We start from the raw sequence: 13,233 nt of genomic DNA on the forward strand, positions 1-13,233 counted from the left end.
TAATACAAAATCTCTACCTCCAAACCAGCATTTGATGATGGCCTAATATATTTGACTATGAAAAATTACCTTTTCATTATAAATAACGGCAAAAACCTACAACATTTTAAAAAGTTCTGAGTTTACATTCCAACCACAAGTTCAGCAAAGTAAGTCAGCACAATATAATTGTGCTTTCAAATTGAAGAATAAAATTACCAAATGTTGTCTGCCACCATCACCACCTCCTCTCCACCCAGCTCTTTTATGGACCACAGAAAAAAAATCCAGTTAAAAAAAAAAATCACTAAAATAATTTTTAAAAAGTTACACAAAAGGACCACTCAAGTTTTTGTGGGCTGCTGGGGCCATGTATCTCCAAGAACTTCATCAAAAACCAGTGTCCAGTCACCTATCAAGGAAAATACCAGTACAAACAGAAATGACTGTGTGTTTATTTCCAACTTTTAAAAAGGTACGTCAATTTATATGCAAAGTAGGCATGATTCCTAGCACCAGACAAAAAAGCAGGTACCTTTCAATATGTTGTAAATTCAGACACTTTCCCATAGCATTCCCTGAAGTTTATCTTCTAACTGACCTTTAATTAACCTTTATAAAAAGGTTCCCTTCCAGAGTTAACACTAGAACAAAAAGGATTTCACAATTTTTTATTGATGGCATTTATCCCATGGTTTAACATGTTAATTATACTGTAATAAACATGGCTTTAATATTAAACTTTTCCTTATTATCCAAAGTCACCACAGTCCATTTCAGTAAATATATAAAAATATATGCTTAATACTTTGTACAATACTGGTTTTTGGTCCAAACAAAACTGGATCAGAAAAGCCAATAAATTTACTTTAAGAATCCCCAATTTTTTTTTTAAGATTTCCAAATGGATTTAGGCAACTTTGAATAATGGGATTTACATAATAAAATCTGAGACAAGACTAAACAACAAAAAATTCTAACACAAAATTAAAATTTCAAGTTCACAGATTTATGTTATGCCAAAAAGTACAGAAACAAAATTGTATTTACACAAGTTTCATAATAAAATAATGGAAAAGGCAAGACAGGTGATAGAAGAATGAAAATATAGAAATAGCATATAATTATTAAGTGGAGAAGGAACTAGATCTAACAAGTCCTTAATATAGACCATTCTTTAATCAGGTTTCCTCTATCAGAAAATTTTAGTACACAATATACCCAACTCACTCACTTCACACATACACCAGCACAAACTCAGCATAGAAACCATTCATTTCAACATCCTCTAAATCTATACAGAATTCCTCAGATATAATTACAATATCAATGCGTTCCATAAACGCATATCAACGCACATAATGGTGCAGACGAAGAGGTTTTATACAAAGCCATTCACTGAGCGGGCTCCATTCCTGAATTCAGTCAGCCTAAGCCAAATCAGTGAATAATTTGCTAGATCATAAAATATTTTCGCTGAAGAATCAGTCATCAGTCTATTATTTATTTTTAAAGGGCATGGCGAGAGGTGAGGGCAGGGCTTTTGTAAAGAAACAAAGAGGAAAATTCCAAAATCAAAGAAGTCCTTAAGCAGATTGACTTCAGGTAACTCCAGCATGTAGTACAATCCAGTATCTAAAAGCAGGACATCAGCTTTTGTTAAAACTTGTGTATACCACCACTGCAACATTTATTTCCTGCGTCTAACAGCAGTCTTTATCTTGCGCCCAGAAACTGAAGTTCCAGAAGAAGAGAACATATTTTTCCCATTTGACCTGTGAAAAATAAATACTTCAAAATGTGACATGATGCTCAAAATTTTAGAGTCATAATATAACTCTAAATGTGACAGTGACAAGGGGGGAAAAGAGACATTGTTCAAGTAAACAAATTTCCTGCCGCACAGGACACATACACACCCTGCTCTTTTTTTCAGGCTATGATCCTCTCACACTATAATATGGTAAATTGATATTAGAGAACATACTTGCCTTTACCTGAACTGCACTGCACATTGGTGCTTTTAAAAACAGAACACACACACACACATTCATGCACAAGCACACGTCCTTACCATGCTAAATTCTCCATTTCAACAAAAAGTCTCTTACCCCACTGTAAATGGCGCTGACGGCTGATTAAATGGAAAGCCCCCTGAGCCAGAAGGCTGGGCTGGGGCTGCAGGTGTGCTCGGATTTGCACCAAATTTGAATACTCCTGACGGACTGTTGTTTGTGAAATTGAAATTTGTAGTGCTGCTGCCAAACTGGAAAACTGAACCTATAATAGTTAAAGCAAAAAAACATTAAGATAAAAGTGACAGTTTTTCTAGAAATGACTCTGCCCTTTAATGCAAAATACAGTAAAGGGTTAAGCTCTCTTATGACCACTTAAAGAAAACCGAGTATTTTCTCCACTGTGGATCTTCAGAAAGTCCAAGTGGAGAAATGCCTTCAAGATTATCAAAAGGATTTCCAATCTAAACCTATATTCAACCAAAAATCTTACCAAACATGGGAGCAAAATAATGATCCTTCCAAAAATGTATGGTCTCAAATTTTCTTCCCTGAGTACTTAAAAAAAACCAAAAAACTGGAAGGTCTGTTCTATCAAAACATGGAAGTGGGAAAAAGATGACACCAAGGAAAGAGAGATGCTTTTTAAGAAAAAGCTACAGGGAATCTCCAAGATAATTGGTAAAAAGGATCCCCAAGACCTCAGTTAAATAGTAAGCCTCTATAGAAAGCCTGGTGGGAGGAGCAGTTTAGAAAATCCTGGGAAACTTCTTTCAGATCCTGAAAAACAGCCAATGCACTTGAAAATATTGAGAAGAGATCTATGCAAAGAGGGAATCATTAACAAAGAGGAAATCATTAATGCCAGAGAAAACAAAATTTTGTGTGGGAATAATCCCAGTAGACCACATGGTATTTGCATACTCAGAATATTAATCTAACTGTACAGTGTGACTGTGTATGTCATCATAGGGTGGGGCAAATGTTCCTATGGAAAATAACACAATTAATAAGTAACAATGCCCCACCCTGTATAATACATGTGATTAATTATATTAAAAGAACAAACACAGAAACATTTGTTTAAATACACAAGTGAAAAGGTTTGTGTCATCAAATAGGAAGTGTCATGAGACAATTCGGCTGGACTGTCCCAGGAAGAGTACTAGAGCTGAGGCATAAATTCCTGAAGTAAATTTGATCACAAAGAGGATTAAAAACACCACAGTTGAAATCTACGCTAGAATGCCCCAAAATCCAGAAGGGGAGAAATGGGATGGAATGAATACAATATCTAATTCAAAGAGTTAAAAGATGCTTAATGTGCCAAAGTTGGGAATGTGGTTTATAGGGAAGACTAAACATATACTTCTCTAGTCGACTGAGTATAACAGACAATTTAAAAAAGGCATGCATGTTTCAAAGTTCAAAGAAAAATATCATATGTAAGACATACTAAACCTAAGTACAGATACAAAGTACATAACTAGTACACACACTCACCGGAATTTGGAGCTGTTCCAGAGCCAAATGCAGACTGACTAGGCTGCTGTCCAAACACAGGAGGCTGGCTACTGCTTGACACTGTCCCAAAAGTAGGTGGTGCAGGCTGAGAACCAGCAGAAAATAAAGCTGCTGAAGATGATAGAGATCCAAAGCCTGGGGGATTTGGCTGGCTGGCACCTTGACTTTGTCCAAATGTTGGGGTCTGGTTAGCACCAAATGCTGGACTGGCAGATGGTGCTGAAGGTCCAGTGCCAAACACATAGGCGCATCCTACAGGCCCAAAGAATTATGTAAATTACCAGGATAGCGATACTTCTCAAGAAATCTCTAAGAAACCAAAAGCAAATTCAAAGCTTCCTTTCAGATTCTTACCTTGCTGGAAAAAATCCCACCAAGTTCTGAATAATGATTGTAAGAATTGTAAGAACGCAAATCTCTATCATTGTTTAGCAAAACTACACAGAATCCATATAAACAAAAACTCCACCCTAGCCGGTTTGGTTCAGTGGATAGAGCGTTGGCCCTTAGACTGAAGGGTGTCAGGTTCGATTCCCGTCAAAGGCACATACTTCAGTTGCAGGCTCAATCCGGTAGGGACTCATACAATAGGCAACCGATCGATGTGTCTCTCTCTGTCTCTCCCGCTCCTCCCTTCCACTCTCTTTAAAAATCAATGGAAAAAGTGTCTGGTGAGGATTAATAAAAAAAAACACCAACAAAAAACTATTAACAAAACTCCCCATCTTCGTAGTCAAAAAATTTTAGATGGAATATATCGAAGACAACAACTAACCTCATCAGAAATTTAACACATGCAGAAATCAGCTAATGTTGTATCATGTACACACTGCACAATGAGGACTAATGTCTCATAAAATAACCCATGTCTGGTTACTTACTTGCAAAAACTAAAATAACACTCTTGCTGAAATTAGAAAAATTGCTCTCAAGAGTTAATTATATTAAACTTAAACACAAGATGTACATTACACCTTAGCGTGAATAACTACAACATCCCTAGTATAGAATAGGTAAAGGCACCCATGCCATTTTGTAATAAGCTGCCATATTAATTCCTAAGAATTGATATACTCATAATTAAGGCCAATCCAAGTACACATATGGGTTTTTTGTTCTTTTTAAAAGTACCTGAAGAGCTAGTTGTGGTTGTAGCTCCAAAGTTAAAACCAGAGGTTGCAGTATTATTACTGCTGGCTCCTGGACCAAAGACAAATGGGGTAACAGCTGTACCCGAGCTGGATGTGGTTGCTGGTTTACTCTCTTGAGGAAACAGCAAAGACTGTTGAGATGTACTGGATTCAGCAGGGTTACCAAAGGCAGAGCTGCTCACAGGATTGTTGGCCTGTCCAAACACAAAGGCACTCGCTGGTGCACTGGATGAAGAGGTGGAACTACCAAATATGCTGCCACCAGCTGAAGTGGCTGGTGTGCTTGAATTAGAGGAATTGTTGTTCAAGAAACTAAAAACTGTCTTTGCTCCACCTTGATCTGTATGACAAAAATTAAGAAACAAACAAAAATTTGTAAGAACAAGTAATCACAAAAAGCATTTTTTCCTATCCTACAATCTAAGAAGTTATCAGAAAACAGACATTTTTAATATAGATTCATCTGTGCCCTAGCCTGTTTGGCTGAGTGGATAGGGCATTGGCCTACGGACTGAAGGGTCCTGGGCTCGATTCTGCTCAAGGGCACATGCCCAGGTTGCAGACTTGATCCCCATTGGGGGGTGTGCAGGAGGCAGCCGATCCATGATTCTCTCTCATCATTGATGTTTCTATCTCTCTCTCCCTCTCCCTTCCTCTCTGAAATTAATAAAAATATTTAAAATATATATACTACATATATGTATATATAAATTTATTCATCAAATGGGCATATCTGTTATATTAAATTTTGATGTAGTCAAATACATTCATCTTTTATAGATTTTGTCTTAATAGGAAAATCTTCATCATTCAGATTACTAAAAATATGCCTTATGTCCAAATTTAACTGTATAGATACTGTGTTTGGATAACAAATTCAGACAGTGGAAGATACATGAATTGTATTTACTTTTATAAATATGATTTGCAACTTATGTTAGCAGGATTAAAACTTCAATTTAACCAAATGATAGCTAATTTTTCTGCAGCATGTACTGACTAGCGCATCCTTTCCTCACCTTTATGACATATTAAATTCCAAATGTTTCTGATATAGTTATTGTTACTAAATTGATTTAATTATTATAGCTTGACAGTATGGTTTGATATTTAGTAAGGCAAACCTATCTGTGTGCCTGCCCTTCTCCCCAAAATTTTTTGTGCATTTTCCTTCTATATAAACTTCAAGATCCACAACAATTCCTGTAAGAACTTAAATTATATTGGGGGTTGGGACTGGGAGGGAGAGAAATATTCTCACTCAGGAACAAGTATTAAGTATGTTTTTATTATGTTAGCATGTAACAGGTTCTGTAGCTTTTATAAAATACAAATTTAAAATGTTGGAAAATACAAATGAAATATGTTGTCCAATACTTTACTGCTGATTTTGGAGGAAAGCTATTGACTTTTATATGATGATCCTGAATCCAGCCACCTTATTGAAGACTTCTTTGGGAAACTGTTCCAATAATGTCTCAGTTTCAATATGGTCTACTAGACATGGCTGGTCACTTTATTGTAAGGGCATTAGCATGGGTTAGGAAAATGGAGCTAAAATTTTAGCTCACTTTCAAGTCAGTATAGAGGAGGGTTAAGAGGTCTATTTCTTTTTTCTTCTTTTTTTCTTTTTTTAAGAGGTCTATTTCAATGGAAACAGTATAGAGCAGCAGTCGCCAACCAATGGTCCGCGAGGTCCGAAAGATTGGCAACCGCTGGTATAGAAAAAGCCCATGATTAAATTTGGTTAAACCCTATCTAATTTTTATTCCTTTCCAAATAATATATAATTTAGCTTTTATTTTCTTTAAAGGGTGTTTTTAAATTTCCAAGTAAAAATTCAATACACAAAAAACTCACATCTATTTGTTGTATTTATACTGTTTGTTAGGTTTAATTTTTATTTTGATTGTGTTTCCAATTTATTATTCCAAAATGGACATGGGTGTTCAACTTGATTCTCTGTTTATCTGAAAACATCTATATTTTGCCTTTATGTTTGATGAAATTTGGCTGGTTACAGAATTCTAGGTTCAAAGCCCATTTTCACTTTGAGAACACTGCCGTGTTTTTAGCATCTGATGTTACAAAATGGAAGTCTGATGCTAATATAACTTTATTCGTGGCAAACAGCTTTTTTCTCTCTCTCTCTCTGAAAGCATTCAGGATTTTGGCTTGGTGTCATGAAATTTTACTGGCTTTTGTCAATGAGTGGACTACTTCCATTTTTAAGACCAATGTCTCTCTCTACATCTAGGAAATTTTCTTCTATCACTTCTTTGACAGTTCCTTCATGCTCTCATCTTCTAAGCATTCTTATTCCAATGTCACTTGTGAATCTAGTTTGGAGCAATCTCTCTGTACTTTTGCACTGTGCCCTGAAAAATTCCAGTTCACTAATCTGATTACCAACTATGTTTTTTCTGTTCCTCAGTCCATAAAATGAATTTTGTTTCATTAACATTTAAAAATGCTATTGCATTTTTTTCTTCAAAATTTAAGTTTTCATAATTGCCTATTTCTCAGAGATTAATTATATTTGTCTATGTTCCCTTACATGGCTGATAATGACTGGTTATCTCTATTTGTAAATGAAAGCCTACATATAAAAATTTCATTAGTTAGAAAATATTCATGTGCATAAGAAAGAATGCCTATTTTCCTGAACAGTATATGCCAATTCTGATAAAGCTCACAGAAGGGGGAAAGACACAAACAAATGTGCAATATTGTGGGCTTTCTATTAGAACTGTTTTTCTCAAAATCAGATCAGTAAATCATTAAAATCATGAGGGACTGGAGAAATTAAAGCTGAAAATCCTAGATTACTTTCCTGAGAGTTCTGTTACTAGTCTCTCTCACGTGTTTAGTGTAAACCATTCCTTGACTTTCTGAGATATCAAAGACACCTTGTAAAAGAAAATGTTTAATACTTACCAGCTGTAGTACTGGTTTGAGCTCCAAAAGCAAAAGTGGCCTTTGCTGGCTGCTCAGATTCCTTCTCAGATGGTTTTACCACACTGAAACTAAAGGTCGACTTTGAAGAACTCTCATCTTTGGTTTGCTCTGAATTCCCAAAGGGAAACACTGGTTGACACTTTGGCTCTTCATTGTCAGCTTTCTTCCCAAACACAAGAGAAGTAGAAGTGACAGGCTCTTGCTTCTCTTCTGTCCTTCCCAAAGCAAACAATGAGGAAGATGGCAGAGGGGCAGGTTCCATATTGCCAAAAGGGAACCCTCCTTTGGTGGCAGACATTTCTTCCTTTTTCGCTTCTGATGTCTTACACGGGAAAGGAGCCACTGAGCTACTCTTGGTTTCGACAGTTCCAAAGCTGAAGCTACTCTTGTTCTCAGAGGTCACCACAGTGTCAGCAGCAGCGGGAGTGGGGTTAATAACACCCGTACCAAAACTAAAGCCTGTAGATGAAGCTTTAGGCAGTTCCTCTTTCTTTTCTTGCTGCCCAAGATTAGTCATCCCAAACTGAAATGGGGCTAAAGCTGGATTGCTTAAACCAGAAGAAAGTCCAAACTTAAAATTATTATCATTCTTACTGTCCTTTTTCACTTCTTCCGGTTTAGATTCAGATGAAACTCCAAATTTAAAATCTCCTACTGGTTTAGAAAATTTGAAGCCTTCACTCATGGGGTTTAAAGACCCAGAATCTGATGACATACCTATTTTAAAGCCTCCTTGGTCTCCAAATTTAAAATTTCCAGTGCTTGGTAAAGTCTGAGAAGGCTCAGAAGAGGATGACGGTATACCAAATTTGAAGGATGAGGATGCTGGGTTTGAAGATGAGGAAGATGTGCCAAAGCCTTCAAAAATACAAGACACCAAAAAGACACTGAGTTAATGTTATCCACTCAAACAAAATGCAAACCTTGAAAACCAAAGGGACATGCGAATAACTCGGAAAAGGCCTATTTTGAAGAGTATTATAAACTGTCAAAAATTCAGCATGAGAATTATATTCCCAATCCTCAGCAACTAGACATGCCCCCTTTCATCTGGCAGAGATTTGACAAGTTTGATAAAACAGTATTACTAGGAATAACAGACACTTTATACATTGCAGGTGGATGTGTAAATTAGCACAAAGTTATAAAAGGCATTTTGTCAATATGTACCAAAAAATTACAAATACATTTCCTCTTAGTAATCCTACAGCTGTGTCTTTTTTTCTTTTTTTAAAGACAAATTAAACTCAGAGACATAAAAAATGCCATATGCAATCTGGGCAGCTGTGAATGGAGAACAAATGTATGTCCAAGCTAATGTGATAAAATCAAGGAAGCACAGAGGCAGTAGGGCATTTAGTCAAACAAGGTAGAGAGATAAGGATGTGCAGAATCAGAATATATTTTCTTATGATGTGAATAAAGAAACTTTGAAAGAGTAATAAGACGAACCATAGCCTTTTGACTGGTAGGAGAGGAAAGATTAAAAATAAGCCAATGGGCCAGATGGATTCACAGGGAAGTTTTTTTGTTGTGTTTTTTTTGTGTATGTGTGGTTTTTTTGACATTTTAAATGTTTTATTAGAATCAAATAGCAAGGATGAACAAAGTTGAAAGTTAATCCTCTTAGTAGGTCACTACAGTTGGTAAGTCCTGGATTGATAACATAAAAAAAAAAAAAAAAAGAATACACTGTAATGTAGTGTCAGGAAAGAAGAACATCACTGCAGAACTAATTAACATTAAAAAGATGAGAATATGATTTAAAAAACATGCTAGTTCATTAGAAAGTGGAAATGTTTTGTGTATGTTATTATTAAATTTGAAACAATAGGATCATAACCTTGAAATGTTTTGGAAATGTTGAAATAAAGTATACTGTATTAGCAAACATTCAAGGAAGAACTAAAACCTATCCTCGGACTATTCCAAAAAATTCAAAAGGAAGGAACACTTCCAAGCTCATTCTATGAAGCCAGCATCACCCTAATACCAAAACCAGGTAAAGATAACACAATGTTAAGAGAATTACAGGCCCATATCCCTCATGAACATAGATGCCAAAATCCTCAACAAAATCTCAGCAAATCCGATCCAGCAGTACATCAGAAAGATCATACACTATGACCAAGTAGGATTTATCCTGGGGATGCAAGGATGGTACAATATCCACAAACCAATAAATGTGATACATCACGTAAACAAATTGAGAGAGAAAAAAACCACATAGTCATATCAATTGATGCAGAAAAAACATTTGACAAAATCCAACACCCATTTTTGATAAAAACTCTCAGCAATCTGGGAATAGAAGGATCATTCCTCAACATAATAAAAGCCATATATGACAAACCCACAGCCAACATCATACTCAATGGACAAAAACTAACACCATTTCCCCTAAGAACAGGAACAAGACAAGGATGCCCACTCTCACCACTCCTGTTCAACATAGTACTGGAAGTATTAGCCATTGCGATTAGACAAGAAGAAGAAATAAAAGGCATCCAAATTGGAAAAGAAGTATAACTGTCCTTATTCGTAGATGACATGATATTGTACATAAAAAACCATAAAGACTCCATCAAAAAACTATTAGACTTAATAAATGAATTCGGCAATGTAGCAGGATACAAAATTAATGCCAAGAAATATATGGCATTTCTATACACCAATGGTGAACTTACAGAAAGAGAGACTAAAAAAGCAATCCCATTTACCATCACACCAAAAAAATTAAGATACCTAGGAATAAACTTAACTAGAGGTAAAAGACCTCTACTCAGAAAACTACAGGACGTTGAAAAATGAGATAGAGGAAGACATAAACAGATGGAAGAACATACCATGTTCATGGATTGGTAGAATTAACATCATTAAAATGTCCATACTACCCAAAGCAATCTATAAATTCAACGCACTTCCCATTAGAATACCAGCAGCATATTTCACAGATCTAGGACGAACTCTCCAAAAATTCATCTGGAATAAAAAACGACCCCGAATAGCTGCAGCGATCCTGAGAAAGAACAAAGTAGGTGGGATCTCAATACCAGATATCAAGCTGTATTACAAAGCCACTGTTCTCAAAACTGCCTAGTATTGGCACAAGAACAGACATATAGATCAATGGAATAGAGAGCCCAGAAATCGACCCGAACCAATGTGCTCAATTAATATTTGACAAAGGAGGCAAGAACATACAATGGAGTCAAGACAGTCTCTTCAATAAACGGTGTTGGGAAAATTGGACAGATACATGCAGAAAAATGAAACTAGACCAACTTATACCATACACAAAAATAAACTCAAAATGGATAAAGGACTTAAATGTAAGACGGGAAACCATAAAAATACTAGAGGAATCCAAAGGCAACAAAATCTCAGACATATGCCGAAGCAATTTCTTCACTGATACAGCTCCTAGGGCATTGGGAAATAAAGAGAAAATAAACAAATGGGACTACATCAAAATAAAAAGCTTCTGCACAGCAAAAGAAACCATCAACAAAACAACAAGAAAGCCCACTGCATGGGAGAACATATTTGCCAATGTTATCACCAATAAGGGTTTAGTCTCCAACATTTATAGGGAACTCATACAACTTAACAAAAGGAAGATAAATAATCCAATCAAAAAATGGGCAAAGGACCTACATAGACACTTTTCGAAAGAGGACATAAGGAAGGCCAAGAGACATATGAAAACATGCTCCAAGTCACCAATCATCTGAGAGATGAAAATCAAAACAACAATGAAGTATCATCTCACACTTGTCAGAATGGCTATCATCAACAAATCAACAAACAACAAGTGCTGAAGAGGATGCGGAGAAAAGGGAACACTCTTGCACTGCTGGTGGGAATGCAGACTGGTGCAGCCACTATGGAAGACAGTATGGAGTTTCCTCAAAAAGTTAAAAATGGAACTCCCATTTAACCCAGTGATCCCACTTCTAGGAATATATCCCAAGAAACCAGAAACATCAATCAGAAAGGATATATGCATCTCTATGTTCATAGGAGCACAATTTACCATAGCTAAGATTTGGAAACAGCCTAAGTGCCCATCAGCAGATGAATGGATTAGAAAACTGTGGTACATCTACACAATGGAATACTATGCTGCTGTAAAAAAGGAATTCTTACCATTTGCAACAGCATGGATGGAACTGGACAGCATTATGCTAAGTGAAATAAGCCAGTCAGTCAATGAAAGAAAAATATCACATGATCTCACTCATTTATGGATAATAAAGACCATTATAAACTGATAAACAAAAACAGATACAGAGCAGCATTGAACAGACTGTCAAACTATAGCAGGAAGCCTGGGGAGGGTTGGGAGGGGAGGATGGGGGGTAAGAGATCAACTGAAGGACTTGTATGCATGCATATAAGCATTACCAATGGACACAAGACAATGGGGGGGGGGGGTAGTAGGGGAGGCCGGGGGAATGTCAAGCGGAAAAAAAAAAAGGAGACATATGTAATACTCTTTGTAATACTTTAAGCAATAAAACAAAATTTAAAAAAAATAAGCCAATGGGAAAGAGATAGACTTTTCACTGTCAATCTCGTCATAATTTGATTTTTGAGTCTTGTGAATGTGTTATTTACTCAAGCATTTAAAAAAAACTTAGCATCAAAGAATCAGAAATACATCAGTGAAAACAATATTTAAAAAGATAAACAATACTGTATTGATAAAATCAGTCTGATTTCATAATGCTTTCCTGCAACGAATAAACTAGAAATGGAATGCTTGACCAATTGCCTCAAAAGGAAATATTAAAGAGTCTAAGATATTTATCCATTACTCTGCTTACCCATATGTAAATAAAGACAAATGACAGCCACACTTTGCAAGCACTCATCTTCAGATTTCCACCTTTAATGATTACCTACCCTATTTTCTTTCCCTAAGAATCATAACTGAAAAACTGTATCAGAATCTCAAAAGCAAATAGCTATCCACATGGTCTCTAAGATATCTTAAGTGATATTACACAGAAAGTTAAAAACAAAGGTTCCAAAAACCATATTAGTTATCACCTCTGCCTCAAAAGGACATATTTAAAGGTATGGCAACGACTGTATTAGAAGTCGAGAATATGGAAAAGAAGCCATGAGGTATCAGCTACAGAAGGAGCTAAAATGGACTGAATAGCAGTGATCTGAAAGCATTTCTCAAAATTTTGACTAGGAAGTGTCTCGTATGAAATAATTCATACAGAAATATGAAGACCTGAAAAATCTGGCCTTCAGATTACTTTGAGAGGTTCTTCCTTAACATTTATATAACAAATATTAAGAGAGTTATTTTTCTGGGACAATCAAAGCCCAAGTCTGGATTGCTTCTAATAAGGTTCCAGGGGTATAAATTGCCAGTAAAATAAAAGACAGGAAATTTATTTAGATGCCAAAGGGTTGTTAACAGTTAAAAAGCTAAAACTCTCTCAGACTCAATAATAAAATATAGATCATTTACCCAGCTGCAGAAAAGATACCTCACTGCTGACCAGCAAATAATTCAACCTTACACTAATTCAGAGACAGATATGAACTAAAAGTCCAGGGCAATACCTCATTTACATTAAGTAGAG

The 13,233-nt window shown here is 36.0% G+C and overlaps 1 protein-coding gene across 9 annotated transcripts in view; it reads right to left on the reverse strand.

The window, feature by feature from the left end:
* Positions 1 to 633: 633 nt before the first annotated feature.
* Positions 634 to 13,233, reverse strand: part of NUP153 (nucleoporin 153) — a 74,519-nt gene continuing 61,919 nt past the window's right edge. For 7 of the 9 annotated variants that reach the window (XM_059688714.1, XM_059688713.1, XM_059688716.1 and 4 more), the window contains 5 exons: positions 7,607 to 8,485; positions 4,650 to 5,009; positions 3,498 to 3,770; positions 2,091 to 2,259; positions 634 to 1,754 (listed from right to left, as the gene is read on the reverse strand). In XM_059688714.1, the coding sequence (XP_059544697.1) occupies positions 1,670 to 1,754; positions 2,091 to 2,259; positions 3,498 to 3,770; positions 4,650 to 5,009; positions 7,607 to 8,485 (1,766 nt within the window). In that variant the 3' untranslated portion in view covers positions 634 to 1,669. The remainder of the gene's footprint in view (positions 1,755 to 2,090; positions 2,260 to 3,497; positions 3,771 to 4,649; positions 5,010 to 7,606; positions 8,486 to 13,233) is intronic. The other 2 variants (XM_059688720.1, XM_059688719.1) reach the window with 2 other exon arrangements.

Source organism: Myotis daubentonii, chromosome 3, assembly GCF_963259705.1.
Source record: "Myotis daubentonii chromosome 3, mMyoDau2.1, whole genome shotgun sequence".
In the NCBI taxonomy this organism is placed as follows: domain Eukaryota; kingdom Metazoa; phylum Chordata; class Mammalia; order Chiroptera; family Vespertilionidae; genus Myotis; species Myotis daubentonii.